Genomic DNA, 15,957 nt, shown 5'->3' with positions numbered 1-15,957 from the left:
CTGTTATAACTGATCTTACAACAAAACATTCCCAGGTTCCATAAAAAGGCCAATTTTCTTTTAAGTTTTCCTTGCATGTGTTAATGTTCCTATTTACCAGAGTAACTGCAGTTCTGTTTTTCTTGTGAATAATTTTAGCTTGGCTGAGATGAGAAAGGTATCTTCATTTTTTGTTTGTTTTATATTTTAACCCTTTGCACTTGCTTGCTTTTTTCGATTCCTTTATTCTACTGCTAACTGTGTTGAGTCACACTTGACATCCGAGTGCAAAGGGTTAATATATATTTTGGAAGGTAAGTGCTCTTAGATGCATATTTCCTGCTTAGAAACTGGTTGACTATCCTAAACTGAAAGCAAACATAGAAGTAAAAGAAAAAAAATAGCTTTTCATGTTAACATTTGTTTTTGTGAGAGATGGTTCAGATAGTTTGGTCTGTTTCACTATTGAGTCACAGTCTTATAAAAAGAAACTCTAGTGGGTTTTTTCCTCCCCTCAGTCATGAAGATGTTCACAAAAGAAATCATGAACTGATATTTTTCCTCCACTAAAATGTCTCAAAAGCAATTCCAATCTGTAAGAAACAAATTTTCTTCATAATAGATTTTTTAGTACTTGACACCTTGGCATACACCTTGCCTGTTATGATTTTTCCTTCTGGATACAGATATTTCCTTTGGTTTCTGCTTTAGCATAACCATATTTCATTTTAGAAATGTTTTAATTCCAGCGATGGTAAAATAAATCTGGTGCTGAAGTATAAATGCCAAAACAAAAGGATCCCTAAATGCAGTTTCTCTTTTAATGGAACTTTAAATAGGGACAAGGGAATTATCTATGCTTTCTCTCAAAATTGTGGACTAGGGTTCTAGGAATCACACCTAGCAGAATCCTTAAATCTATTCAACTTTATAATTAAATAAACTGTTTTAATATACCTGAAAAAGTGATAAGAAATAATTTGTTTTGAAGTTTATGGCTTGTTGAGGAGTTGAAATCCAATGTCCTTAAAGCAGGAGATCAATTAAGATTTGATTTAGTGACTAAATGCTGAGATGTGACAAATAAAATCCATATAGTTGAAAGATGTAGGAAAGAATCATCTTTCCTTACTTTGTAACAAGAACCAAATAAGAAGGGACTTAAATTGAAGCAGAAAAAAATTAGAGTTTAAAATTAAACTCAGTGACTAGGAAGGAGACCTTAGGAGAGGCTTAAAGGTCTGGAATTTGTTCATGCTACATTAAGAAATGATTTATAGCCGAAACCGGTTTGGCTCAGTGGATAGAGCGTCGGCCTGCGGACTGAAGGGTCCCAGGTTCGATTCCGGTCAAGGGCATGTACCTTGCTTGCGGGCACATCCCCAGTGGGGGGTGTGCAGGAGGCAGCTGATCGATGTTTCTCTCTCATCGATGTTTCTAACTCTCTATCCCTCTCTCTTCCTCTCTGTAAAAAATCAATAAAATATATTAAAAAAAGAAATGATTTATATATTTGCTGTATATAGTAGGGACTCTTTATCTCATGGAAGAATTGGTGAGACAGATAAATGTAATCCTAATATCTGAGGTTCAATTGTTACTCAGCACTCTTTTTTTTCTGAATAAAATTTGACTTACAATCAAGGAGTACTAAACATTGTTTGCAATGAACCATATGGCTGTCAGCTAAACAGGAGCATACCTAACCATTTATATATTTCTGCTAACAAAAGAACCATAGTAAGATGGAAGTAACATTAAATTAAATCAATAGATGACAAAAGGAAGGATTATCAATAAACCTTACTTATTTGTGTGTGTGGTAAGGAGACATTAAGGTCAAAGACATTCATGACCACCTTTCTGCATTCATAAATTGGTATCTGTGAATTCCAAGATCAAAATTGTTTTTTCTTAAAAATTACAAAATTATCTGATATAGAAACTTGATGGCCAAGAGTCATGTAAGCTACTTCTTTAACATTTTTATGTGTAGATAGTAATTTAACCATGTACATGATTCTACACTGTCCACCCACAAATATATACTGTGTGCTCAGGGAGAAACTGTCATTTTCCCTCTTACAGGCTCTGGTGATGCCATCTGGTACCCAGAATGAAAGGTCTGCAAATTGTCTACGGTGTGTTACCATCTGGTACCTGCTAATAGAACAAATGGGTAGTGTGCTCATAGAAGAGTGTCCAGGAAATCCAGGAGACTGGATTTACAACCAAAGTGGTATAACTCTTTTTTGATATTATCCTTGGCTGATGGCTCTGTACAAGTCTCCCATGGAAATGAGGTAAATTTTATGGCAAAGCTGAATGACTAAATTAAACACAATCTTGCCTGGCTGGCATGGCTCAGTGGTTAAGCATAGACCTATGAACCAGGAGGTCATGTTTCAATTCCTGGTCAGGGCACATTTCCAGGTTGCAGGCTCAATCCCGAGTAGGGGGCATGTATGAGGCAGCCAATCAATGATTCTCTCTCTCCCTCTCTGAAATCGATAAAAATATATTTAAAAATAATAATCCTAGTGGCCTACCTTGACTTTGTGTCTCATAAAATATTTAAGAAGTCAAAAATATTGTGAAGATGATGATAAACTTGTAATATTTGTGCAACATTTTGTGTAACTCAGTTATTCAATTCTACTAGTAAAATGTGAATCATATCAGTATTTTTCATTTTCAGTAATGAAGAATTTCTATTGACTAATCTTTTACAACATTTTGTTTCTGTACACTTAATTTATTTAACTTCATGTTGGTGAATTACTTTTCTATAGTGCTTTCCCCCTCCCCCCGAAATGTTTGGGTTAGATAATGGAAGAATAGCAACAATTTACAATTATATACTAGTAATCACTTCAATGTTCAATCATTAACTTAAGTCAAATTCTCACAGGGCTTGAAAAATAAATCCCAAGACTCGTACTGGTTAAATCAATTTCAAAGTTTCATTTCAATTTTCAGTCCACTTTCCTGAGTAAAAGTATATGTTAGTAAAGGAAAGAAAAAGAAGGAAGATGTAATGACTACAAAGACAATAATCAAGTTTCAGTAATTTGATAAAGCAATGTTGAAATACTTTTATTTTTGTGTCTCTGGCCTAAGCTATTATTAAAACTAATATTTTTCTATAAAACCAAACAAAAAAATTCAAAAATTATACATTATGCATTTCATAGCTAAGCTCTTCAAAGTTAAATATTTTCCTACATTTCTATCAATTTGGGAAAAACTCTCAAAATATGCTTTTAAATTTCACAAACAATTTTTTTGTACTGTAGCCATTATATCTCATCCATTCTTCACAGAATATATTGGTTTCAACAATATGTTTTTCCAATTGAAGAATTTCAGGGCAACAGAATGCAATTATCTTGGAATGCATGCCTGTTAGGCAGCGTAAAGGCTGTATCATATACCACCCCCCTCAAATCACAAACAGTCTGAGGCATTTTTCTCTGATAAAGAAGATACACTGAGTGAGGTATCATCAGGCTCCAGTGAGGTATGATTGAAATCCATCTCTTCTAATTCAGGAGGTAAATCTGACAGCAGTGCCTAAGTCGGAAAAATCAATTATTTTGAATTAGTATGTGGACAGATTTCCCCCCAATTTTATGTTAATAGTTGCAGTTCTCTCATGTTGATTTATTCTTATGGATTTAAAGAAAGGAGCACTCTCTTTCAGGACTTTGTATGATATCTTACCTAAAAGATAAATTCTTAATACACTAGTACTTGAGAGTGTGGATTATGTTAAGTAGAATCTCAGACAAAAGGAAAACCAGGAGAGAGATGAACAACTATTCTGTATCAAGTGCTTTGAAGTGTTTCAGATATGTAATTTCCATACGAGTTTTGAGTGTTCACTGATCACTGTTAAAGGGCTTTAAAATTACATTCCTTATTAAAATACCCCTGCCTAGTTATGCTGTCTTTTAGAGAAAAATACATTTCACAAAAACCTATTTTGTACTTCAGTGGGACAAAGAACTTAACCATTGAGAAAGAAATTCAGCTTTTTACTTTAGACTAAACTTTAACAATTTTAAAAGATTAAGTAATTTTTCTTTTCTTTTCTTTTCTTTTCTTAGGCTATGCCTATATATCCACAGATGACCAAACACCCACCGGGGCACAGCTGAACCAGTGAATATAGCTGTGTAATGATATATTTAGAGGGCTGGTCATTTCTCTACTGAGAATAATTAGGATAAGTCAAGAGCCATGAACTAAGCTTTGCCATGGTGTAATTATTTCTACTAGGGATGCAGAACATGCATCCATACTAGAGGAATAAAGTATCAATCAAGTTTTATATAGTTGACAGTGCTGATGCCCACTTGACCATAAGAAATTATGAAGAAAATGACTGATTTGCTGCTCCCAATACTAAAAATAATGTAGCATATCTGAGAAAGTTTTAGACAGCATTACGTGTAATGTGGGCTTTGGATGTAGTGGTAAAAAAGGCCCAAGGGAACCAAAACAAATGCAAGCTTGTCATGACCTAATTAAGGAACAGAAAGATGGGGCATGTTGGAGAACATATGAAATCCACTGTTGAAATAAGACAGTATTCTCCTACTCTCCTTATTAAAGGAAGTGAGATCTATAAATCCTATGCTTTTTATCTTATAGCGGAGAGGCAAGATTAGAAACTTTCTCCTTTTTGTCAGGCAGCATAAGAAAAAAATAACTCCTGGCTGAAAAATGTTATATTTTATATTATTAAATATTTCTTGGCCCTGGCCAGGCAGCTCACTTGGTTAGAGTATCGTCCTGATACGACATGTTTGTGGGTTCGATCCCTGTCAGAGTACATACAAGAATCAAACAATGAATGCATAAATAAGTGTAACAACAAATCTCTCTCCTCTCTCTCTCTCTCTCTCTCTCTCTCTCTCTCCCCCTCTCCCTCCCTCCCTTCCTCCCTCTCTCCTGTACTCCCCCCTCTTTTTTCTTCTCTGTTAAAAATTTTAAAAAGAGTCCTTGAATTTCCTGCTGAAATTGACAGTATTTACAAAGCAGTCACCTGAAAGTACTACATGATTTTTAAGTTGTTAGGTTTCAGTAATAGGACACCATGCCATTTTCTTCTATAACCATTGTTTACCACTAACCCAGTCCAGGTAAAACAAAGCCTTTTCTGACATTGGCTGATAATAGTTTATGAAGAATATATCATTGTATTTAGTTCGATTTGTAATTGTGAAGGAGCTATATAAGAGAGGGCAAAGTATTACAATTAACATTCACTGAACATGTGCTTAGAATATTGAAAAGTCAAGTGGATGAGCAGACTTGACATTTCAAATTCTAGTGGGCAGACTTCAAAATCAAAGAAGCACTATTATTTATTTCTTTGTCATTGCACTTCACATAGTTGACTGACAAAATAAGTGTAGTATGAAATAGAAAAACTTTAATATTTGAGCCAATATACAGCACTACTGCTGCATAAAAACCACTTCAAAAAATGTTTTTCAGTATCTTACTAGGTTGCAACACTGGCACACTGAACAAATCTTTGGGGTATGCCAATTGCTAGAACTGCCTTTTTCTTAGATACCAACACAATTAACTTTTTCTTCACCTAGGACCACTCTTCCCAAAAGATTAAAACATATCCCAAATATATCATCAATCTCTATAACACTTATTCTAGGATCTGTTAATGCCAAGTTCCATGATATTAATCATTCTGATCTTACTTGCAAAGTATAGAAATTGAAGTTCAAGAAATGCAATTGACCTGACTAAGTTTACATAGTGAATTATCAGGGGAAGAAAGACCATAACTAATGACAGTACAGGACTGGCAATATTAATTTTATCATGAAATGGCCATTTATTTTTTTAAAAAAAGCTTTTGAGTAGTATAATATTTCAGTCAGACTGTATCATATAAGCCTGGACTGTTTCATTAGGGCAAAATTCTCTGTACCACTCATCTCACTTAACTTACCCAAATCAAGATTGATAGAAAAACACTTAGGATTTTTTAAATGATAAATCAATGAAACAAATTCCTTCTAGAAATAAACCTCTAAAAATTTCATAGTTTTAAATCAGTAATTTAAGATATCACCCAAATAACTTTAGTGGGTACAATTAGTGTCTCCTGTAATTTGAAACCATATTTTAAAATCCATTATACCTGATATCAACTACAAAAATTAGTAGTCTCTATTTGGGTGCTTATTATATAAACTATGACTTTTAGTAAAATTTTTGTATAACATTTTCTGTTTCTCAGCCAACATTTTTTCCATATCTTAGTTCAGTAGTCTTTATCAGAAGAAAGTATAAGAGAAGGAGAAATGTAAAATGAAAAGGAGTTACTTTTCTTATTTGTTAGTGGTTTTAGGGAAAGAAGCAAGCTGGGGATAAGGTTAGAATTAACAAAGAAAATGCAATCTGTATGCTATTCCTAGATAACAAGAGATATAGAAACTGCTATTTAGTTGGCTGTATAACTCTGAATTCAAAACCATACTATGACTTTGGGGACCAGGACTTCACTCCAAGTTATTCCTATGGTTGGACTAATTTTTTTTACAGTTATTTAAAATTAAAGTACCCACAGGACCACGTTCAAGATTAGCACTTTATTCTATAAAATCTTTAGTTTAGGTTCCTAAAAAACAAACAAATTTTCAGTATTCCAGGGAACATGCATAACACACAATAAAGCAATAGGCTTAAATAAAATTGGCTAAGGGAGTAACTGAAGATTACTATCCTAGGATTTCTGTGTGTGTGACATGGGGGGAGCAAATTTCATGAAAATGAACACATAATATAGATACTGGTTTGAACCTCATTAGTAAATTCTTTTAGTTTAAATTTTGTGGTTTCAGTACTTCAGTGAAACATATATATATATATATATGTTTGTTTTTTTTTTAAGGGAGAATTGTGATATGCAAAGACTAATCTCTTCCCCTGAAGATTTCTGGGATGGTACATGCAATCTTGTTAGTATATAAGGAATAAATTTTTGTACTCTTAAGATTCCTTACTGAATAAAAACCTCTGAGATTGCTTCTTATTCAATGGTTACCTTTCTGATAAGGAATCAACATTGGAGTATACAACTCAGAGATAAATTTGGTATCACTTAGTATTTTTTTCCTATTTTCTTTCTTTTAAAAATTTATATTTATTGACAAAAGTATTACAAATGACCTATTTCCCCCTCTTGACCTTCTTCCAGCCTGCACCCCCATCCTCTCCACCTCCCAGGTTCACCACACTATTGTCTGTGTCCACGGGTGTTGCATATATGAATATAAGTTCTTTGGTTAATCTCTTCCCACCCACCTACTCTGAGTTCATCAGTCTTTTCCATGCTTCTATGTCTCTGGATCTACTTTGTTCATCAGTTTATTTTGCTCATTAGATTCCACATATGCGTGAGATCATGTAATACTTGTATTTCTCTGACTGCCTTATTTAATTTACCATAACACTCTCCAGGACCTTCCATGCTGTTGTAAATGGTAAGTTCTTTCTTTTTTACAGATGTGTAGTATTCCATTGTGTAAATGCACTACTGCTTTTTATCCACTCATCTACTGATGGACACTTGGGCTGTTTGCAGATCTTAGCTATTGTGCTGCTATGAATGTAGGGATGTATACATCCTTTCTTATTGGAGTTTCAGGTTTCTCAGGATATATTCCTAGAAGTGGGATGACTAGGTCAAATGGGAGTTCCATATTTAATTTTTTGAGGCAACTCCATACTGTTTTCTATAGTGGCTGCAACAATGTGCATTTCCATCAGCAGTGTATTACAATTCCCTTTTCTTGACATCCTGGCCATCATTTGTCATTTGTTGATTTGTTGATGATAGCCATTCTGACAGGTGTTAGGTGATATCTCATTGTCATTTTAATTCGCATCTCTCTGATGACCAATGACTTCGAGCATTTTTTCATATGTTTCTTGGCCATTTGTATGTTCACTTTGGAGAAGTGTCTACTTAAGTTCTATGCCCATTTTTTATTTTTGTTAATCCTCCCCCGAGGATATGTTACTACTGATTTTTAGAGAGAGTGGAAGGAAGGGGGAGAGACAGAAAGAGAGAAACAACAATACAAAAGGGACACATCAATTGGTTGCCTCCCATATGGGCCCTGACCTGGGGACGGGGTTAGAGCATGCAACTGAGGTACATACCATTGATCTGAAACAAACCCAAATCCCTTAAGTCCACAGGCCAATGCTCTATCCAGTGAGCAAACCAGCTAGAGCAGTCATTTCTCTATTTTTTAATTGGATTGTTCGTCTTCCTTTTGTTAAATTTTAGAAGTTCGTTATATATTTGTGATATTAACTCCTTATCAGATGTATCATTGGCAAATATGTTTTCCCATACAGTGGGCTCCCTTTTCATTTTGTTGATGGTTTCTTTTGCTCTGCAGAAGGTTTTATTTTGATGTAGTCCCATTTTTTATTTATTCATTTGTTTCCCCTGCCCTAGGAGATGTATCAGCAAACATATCGCTATGAGAGATAGCTGAGATTTTGCTGCCTATGGCTTCTTCAAGGATTTTTATAGTTTCATGACTTACACTTAAGTGTTTTATGCATTTTGAGTTTATTATTGTGTATGGTATAAGTTAGTGGTCTAGTTTCAATTTTTTTGCATGTACCTGTCCAATTTTCCCAACACCATTTATTGAAGAGATTATCTCTGCTTTATTATATTCTCTTGCCTCCTTTGTCAAATATTAATTGAGAATAATAGCTTGGGTCAATTTTGGGGTTCTATGTTCTGATACATTGATCTAAGTGCCTGTTCTTGTGCAAATACCAGGCTATGTTGTATACAGTGCCTTTGTAGCATAACTTGATATCTGGTATTATGATCCCTCAAACTTTGTTCTTCTTTCTCAAGATAGCTGCAGTTATTTGGAGCCTTTGTTGGTTCCATATACATTTTTGGAGTATTTGTTCTAGATCTCTGAAATATGACGTTGGTGTCTTAATGGGTATTGCATTGAATCAATACATTGCTTTGGCTAGTATGGACATTCTAATGATGTCAATTCTACCAATTCATGAACACTGTATAGTCTTCCACTTGATTATATCTTTATCTCTTTTTTCAACATCCTGTAGTTTTCCAAATACAGGTCTTTTACCTCCTTGGTTAAGTTTATTGATAAGTTTCTTAATTTTTGTTGTTGTTGCAAGGGTAAATACTATTTTTAATAGCTTCTCTTTCTGAGAATTCATTTTTGGCATATAAAAATGCCATTGATTTCTGGGTGTTAATTTTGTATCCTGCTACGTTGCCAAATTTCTTTATTAACTCTAATAGGTTTTTGGTGGCATCTTTAGGGTTTTCTAAGTACAATATCATGCCATCTGCAAATAATGAGAGTTTTCCTTCCTCCTTTTCAATTTGGATGCCTTTTATGTTTTCTACTTGTCAGATTACTGTGGCTAGCACTTCCAGTAATATGTTGAGTAAGAGTGGTGAAAGCAGACATCCTTTCTTCTTCATGTTCTTTGGGGAAATGGTCTTAGTTTTTGTGCATTGAGTATGATGTTGGCCATTGGTTTGTCATATATGGCCTCATTATGTTGAGGTATGATCCCTCTATTTCCACTTTGTTGAGTTTTTATCAAAAATGGGTGTTGGATTTTGTGAAATGCTTTTTATGCTTCTATTGATATGATCATGTGATTTTTGTCTTTCAATTTGTTTATGTGATTTATTACATTTATTGATTTGCAAATATTGTACCAGCCTTGCATCCCCGGATTAAATGCCACTTGGCAATGGTGTATAATCTTTGCAATATATTGCTGGATCTGATTTGTTAACATATTGTTGAGGCTTTTAGCATCTATGTTCATCAGGGATACTGGCCTGTAGTTCTTTCTTTGTAATATCTTTATCTGGTTTAGGAACTAGTATAATGCTGGCCTCATAAAAAGAGGTTGGAAGTGAACCTTCCTCTTGGAATATTTGGAATAATTTAAGGAGGGTAGGTGTTAGTTCTTCTTTGAATGTTTTCTAAACTCCCCTGTGAAAGCATCAAGACCAGGGATTTTGTTTTCTGGGAGTATTTTTATTATAGCTTGAATTTTATAAGTAGATATTGGCCTATTTAGGTTTTCTGATTTTTTCTAATTCAGTTTTAGAAAACTGTATTTTTATAGGAATTTGTCAATTTCTTCCAGGTTTTCCAGCTTATTGGCATAAAGCTGTTTTTAATATTTTCTTGTAGTCATTTGTATTTCTGCAGTGTCAGTTGTTACTTCACCTCTTTATTTCTTGATGAGTCTGGCTAACAGTTCATCAATCTTATTTATCTTTTCGAAGAACAATCTCTTGGTTTCATTGATCTGGTGTGTTTTTTTAGTCCCTATGTCATATATTTCCACTCTGATCTTTATTATTTCCTTCCTTGTAATTATTCTGGACTTTCTTTATTGTTCTCTATCTAATTCTTTAAGTTGTAAGGTTAGAAAGTTTGTTAGAAATTGTTCTTGTTTTTTGAGGTAAGCCTGTAGTGCTATGAACTTCCCAGTTAAGACTGCTTTTGTTCTTTCTCATAGATTTTGGGTTGTTGTGTGTTCAGTTTCATTTGTTTCCATGAAGTTTATGTATTTCTTCCTTGGTCTTTTTCATAACCCATACATTGTTTAATAACATTCTATTTAGTCTCCATGTGTTTGCATGTTTTGAGTGTTTTTACTGTAGTTGATTTCTAATTTCATGTCATTGTGATCTGAGAAGATGCTTGATATGATTTCATTCTTCTTGAAATTGTAGAGGTTTTTTTGTGTCCTATCATGTGGTCTATCTTTAAAATGTCCCATGTGCACTGAGAAGAATATATATTCTGCAGCTATGGGTTGAAATGCTCTGTAAATGTCAATTAAATCCATCAGACCTAGTGTATCATTTAGAGTCAGTTTCCCCCTTCTTGATTCTTTTCTGGAAGAGCTATCTAGTGAAATCAGTGTGGTTTTAAAGCCCCCTACTATGACTGCATTGTTGTCAATCTTTTCATTAAAGAGCTCCAGAAGTGTTTTTTATAAATATATTAAGTGTTCTTATATTGGGTGCATATATGTTTATCAGAGTTGTATCCTCTTGTCTGATCAATCCCTTAAGTATTATATAATGACTAGTGGCCCAGTGCATGAAATTCGTGCACATTAAAAGGAGATTAATTAGAGGAAATATTTTAATATTGCTATTTGCCCTTTCTCTATAATAGAAGTGTCAGAGATGAAAGAAAATTAGTATAATGTATATGAAAATCTTCCTCCTGTCAGAGTCTGGGGCACACCACAGGACCCAGAGTCAAGTCCCCGCCCACCCACATGTGCCTTGAAATCGCGCAAGACCCAGACCAGGCCGACCCCACTCCCATTGGGCTAGATCCAGACCTGGCCAGTCCCACCCTTGTCAAGCCCTATCGGGAGGGGTAGCAGCCTCAGGTCCCCTGTCCCAGTGCCAGGGCAGGAAGCATGGCTTGAGGTCCCCTGGCCTGGGGCCAGGGTGGGGAGCATGGCCTGAGGTCCCCCAGCCCAGGCCAGGGCAGAGGGCGTGCCTTGAGGTCCTCCGTCAAGCCCTGCCGGGTGGGGGACGTGGCCTGAGATCCCCCATCAAGCCCCACTGGGCCGAGAGCATGGTCTGAGATCCCCTGTCAAGCCCCACTGGGTGGGGGGGCACAGCCTCAGGTCCCCCAAACTGGTGCTTGGGCGGGGTTTCAGCCTCAGGTTCCCTGGCCCGGTGCCTGGGTGGGGGGCGCAACTTCAGGTCCCCTGTCAAGCCCTGCTGGGTAGAGGGAGCATCCTGAGGTCTCCCAGTCTCGTGTTGGGGCAGGGGGACATGGACTGAGGTCCCCTGTCAAGCCCTGCCGGGAGGGGGGTACAGCCTGAGGTCCCCTGTCAAGCCCTGCCAGGTGGGGGGTGTGGCCTGAGGTCCCCAGCTTGGCACCAGGACGGGGAGAGTGGCCTGAGGTCTCCTGTCAAGCCCCCAAGGAGGGTGTTGGGGGAGGCACAGCCTCAGGTCCATGCTGATTGCTCATTAAGGCTCAGTATGGGAACTCGGCCTTTGCTGTGGGTGCAGCCATCTTGTGTTATGGAAACCCCATCTCCGCTGTGGGCGCAACCATCCTGTATTACAGAAACCCCCTGCCCCCGCCTCCACTGTGGATGCCGCCATCTTTGTGGCAGAGTGACAGTCAATTTGCATATTCCCTCTTTATTATATAGGATCTTTACTGTCTCTTGTTATGGCCTTCATTTTGAAGTCTATTTTTTCTGATATGAGTGATTGTACCTCAGCTTTTTTTAAAATTTTCATTTCTATTTGTCTGGAAAATTTTTTTCCCATCACTTCACTCTCATCCTATGTGAGTCATTTGATCTGAGGTGGGTCTCTTGTAGACAGGATATATTTGGGTCATGTGTTCTTATTCTTTCAGCTGCCTTATGTCTTTTGATTGGAGCCTTTAATCCATTTACATTTAAGGTTATTATTGACTAGGATCCCATTGCAGGAAGATTCCTGAAAGAATAGGGCTTCCTATGGCAGTCTCTGCCACCCTGCCTGCTTCCCTTCCTTCTCCACTCCCCCGCTTGTTTGCTTCTCTGCAGCTTCACTCCCTTCTGCAGCGCTTGACTTCCTTCTACGCTGTCTTCAGTCTTTGCTCTGTGCTTGAATATGCAAATTAACCTCCATATTGGTTGGGTTAATTTGCATACTAGCTCCTGATTGGCTTGTGGGCGTGGCTTGTGGGCGTAGCGGAGGTATGGTCAATTTGCATGTTTCTCTTTTATTAGATAGGATAGTTCCTTATTAGTTGCCATTTTAATTAAGCCATGCTTTTCTATAGATATACATATTTCTTATTATTACAGCAGCCTCGTTAATGTTTCTTGTAAAGCTGATTTGCTGGTGAATTCATTTAGCCTTTTTGTTTGTTTGTTTGTTTTTGTTTTTGTTTTTTTTGTTCTGGGAAGCTCTTTATTTCACCACCTATTTTGAATGATAGCCTTGCTGGGTATAGTTGTCTTGTTTTCAGATTCTTGCTTTTTCTTACCTTGTATACTATATGCCATTCCCTTCTGGCCTGTAGAATTTCTGATGAGAAATCAGTAGAAAGCCTTATGGGAGCTCTTTGTAGGTAACAAATTGCTTTTCTCTTGCTGCCTTTAAGATTCTCTCTTTTTCTTTAATTTTTGGCTTTTTATTTATGATGTGTCTGGGCATGGGTCTCTTTGGGGTCTTCTTCTTTGGGACTCTCTGTGCCTGCTGAACTTGTTTGACTTTTTCCTTCACCATGTTAGGGAAGTTTTGTGCTGTTATTTCTTCAAACAGGTTCTCTATTCCTTGTTCTGTTTCTTCACATTCTGAGACTCCTGTAATGCATTTCATGGTGTCCCACAGCTCCCTTAAAATTTCCTCCTTTTTTATTTTTACTTTTTCTATTCCACCATGCTTTTTATTTATTTTTATCACCATTGCTATTTATTTATTTATTCTTTATTTTTGAAAGTATTACATATGTCCCCTTTCCCCCCATTGTCCTCTCTCAGCCTGCTCCCATCCCCCAGCCCTGGTCTTCACCCCCATCATTGTCTATGTCCATTGGTTATGCTTATATGCATACAAGTTCTTTGTGTTTTCTTTTTTCTTTTCTGATTGAGTGATATTTTTTTCTACCATGTCTTCTAATTTTCTGATCTGATCCTCTGCTTCCTGCAATATCCTGTTTATTCCTTCCAATGCATTCTTTATTACTGTTATGTCATTCTTTATTTCCTACTGGTCATTTTTCATAGTTTCTATACCTTTTCTCATGCTGTTGAACATCTTTGTAATAATCATTCTGAACTCTATATCTGATAAATTGCTCATCTCCATTTCATTATCTCTTCTTCTGGAGAATACTCTTCTTCTTTCATTTGGGGCTTTTTTTGTCTCCCTATGTTGGCTGACTCTTTGGGTTTGTTTCTAGGTAGATCTGCTACAACTCCTGGTCTTTTTGTAGGGTCTCTATTGCAGGATAATGTCAGAAGCTGTTTGTGACTGGTCCTGAGTACCCTGTTTGGCGATATCAGTAATCCACAGCTTTTGGCTACCAGTGCTGGGGTTGGGTATGTTTGGACAGGACCAAGATGTGCACCAAGGTCTGCTTTTCCTAGCCCTGGGTCCAGAAGTGGATCAGGCACACTCAAAGCACCCAGAGATCCACCTCTTCCTTCAGGCTAATTGTTATTCTTGGTCTCTTAATGAGCCTCAGGCTGTAGACCACAGCAAAGTGTAAACTCCACAAGGTGGGGAGAGAGGTTTTCTAACAGAGTGGGGCAACTGCTTCCCCTGCCCTACCCCCAAGAAAAATCTGCCTGGATAGTAAAGTTCTGCCTGAGAAAGATGTCCTCTGCTGTATGTGGGAATGACTCAGCACAAGAAACCAGGTGACTGTCCTCCAACCTCTATCTCCAGAAGCCCTAATCCTGGATTCTCCTCACACAGCTTTAGTCCACTCTGCCCTCCCTCTGCAGTAGCCCAAGGTGAATAGCTGCACACAAAATTTTGTGCATTGGCTCTCTAAGAAGGTGCTTGCATTTCAAGCCATCTCTCCCTGGCAAACAAATCTCACTGCTTTTCACAGCTAGATGTCATATGGTCATCTTTCTCAGTTCTGGTGCTCTTGGCTGGGTACCCAGCATAGGGTTTAGACCCCAGAATCCTCAGTGGGATCCTCCCACAGCTGAGATATCCTTCCAGATCTTCAGCTGCTGTCTGTGGGGGCCCAAAAAGCCATCTCATGCTTCCGCACTTTTTTACTAGTTTCTATGTGGTCTTCACTTTCCATCCTTGGTTATCAGGGTTCTCTCCAGCTAGTCTTCAGATGATTAATCAGGATGGTTTTTCTATATTTTAGTTGTAACTCCAGTTTGGTCCTGGCGGAGTGTCAGTGTAGCTCCAATTTAATCTGCCACCATTTTGCAATCCTGTATTTTCTTCCTAATGAACAAAATGTTTCTTCTGGAGGCTAGAAGTCCAACATCAAGGTGAAGGCAGGATTGGTTTCTTCTGAAGCTTGTCTTTCTGGCTTATATATGTCCACCTTCTTGCTGCATCCTCACATGATCTTTCCTCTCAGTGTGTCTAGATGTCCTTTTATAAAGACCTGGTATCATGACACAGGACTTGAGATGTGAGCATAATACAAATATGTCCCAGGACTCTTAGCATCAGAAGTATATAGGCAATGAAAGAAAAATAGGTAAAAAATGTGTGAGGGTAGAAACTCATCTGTGGAAACTTCTTACAATCAGCAGACATGTAAATGCACTCTCTGCATGTGAGCCACTCTCACAGTACATCCACATGTTTACCAAGTAGGAAGCACTCTCACCTCCAGTATCACATTTAGTATTACATGGAACATTATAATTCTACTAGAGGCCCAGTGCATGATTAAATCATGCACGTGTAGGGACCCCTAGGCCTAACCTGCCACCCAGGCCATATCCACTGCCCCGCAAAGCCTAGCACACTCCGTGGACACTGCTAGCAGCCTGCTCCCTGCTTTTGATGGCAGGGGGTCCGCTGGTGCCAGAGCGGACACACAGCTCCCCGCTTTCGATCGCGGGGGAGCTGGGTGCCTGTCCTCTGGTGAACCAGGCCTTTCAGAAGCCTCCGGCCTGGCGGAGGCTTCTGAAAGGCCTGGTGCCAGAGTGGACAGGCACCCAGCTCCCCCGCTTTTGATGGTCTGCGGCGGGACGTGGGCTCGCTGCCCCGCAGGCCCAATCGGCCACCCCGACCACCCCGAGTCCCGCCCCTCCGCGCCTCCTGGCCAATTGTGAGCATAGCGAAGGTACGGTCAATTTGCATATTTGTCTATTATTAGGTAGGATTATTTTTGTTAACAAGCTTAATAGTTATAAAATTTCACATACTAGTAAAATCAT

General features: G+C 37.9%; 1 protein-coding gene across 2 annotated transcripts in view; it reads right to left on the bottom strand.

Moving 5' to 3' along the window:
• Window positions 1–3,426: 3,426 nt before the first annotated feature.
• HDX (highly divergent homeobox) overlaps window positions 3,427–15,957 on the bottom strand; it is a 110,815-nt gene continuing 98,284 nt past the window's right edge. For both annotated transcript variants that reach the window (XM_054716030.1, XM_054716034.1), the window contains one exon: window positions 3,427–3,552. In XM_054716030.1, coding sequence (XP_054572005.1) covers window positions 3,427–3,552 — 126 coding nt within the window. The remainder of the gene's footprint in view (window positions 3,553–15,957) is intronic.

Source organism: Eptesicus fuscus, chromosome 1 (assembly GCF_027574615.1).
Source record: "Eptesicus fuscus isolate TK198812 chromosome 1, DD_ASM_mEF_20220401, whole genome shotgun sequence".
Classification (NCBI taxonomy): domain Eukaryota; kingdom Metazoa; phylum Chordata; class Mammalia; order Chiroptera; family Vespertilionidae; genus Eptesicus; species Eptesicus fuscus.
Note: the sequence above shows the minus strand (reverse complement) of the source record. Positions and strands in the feature narration are given on the sequence as shown.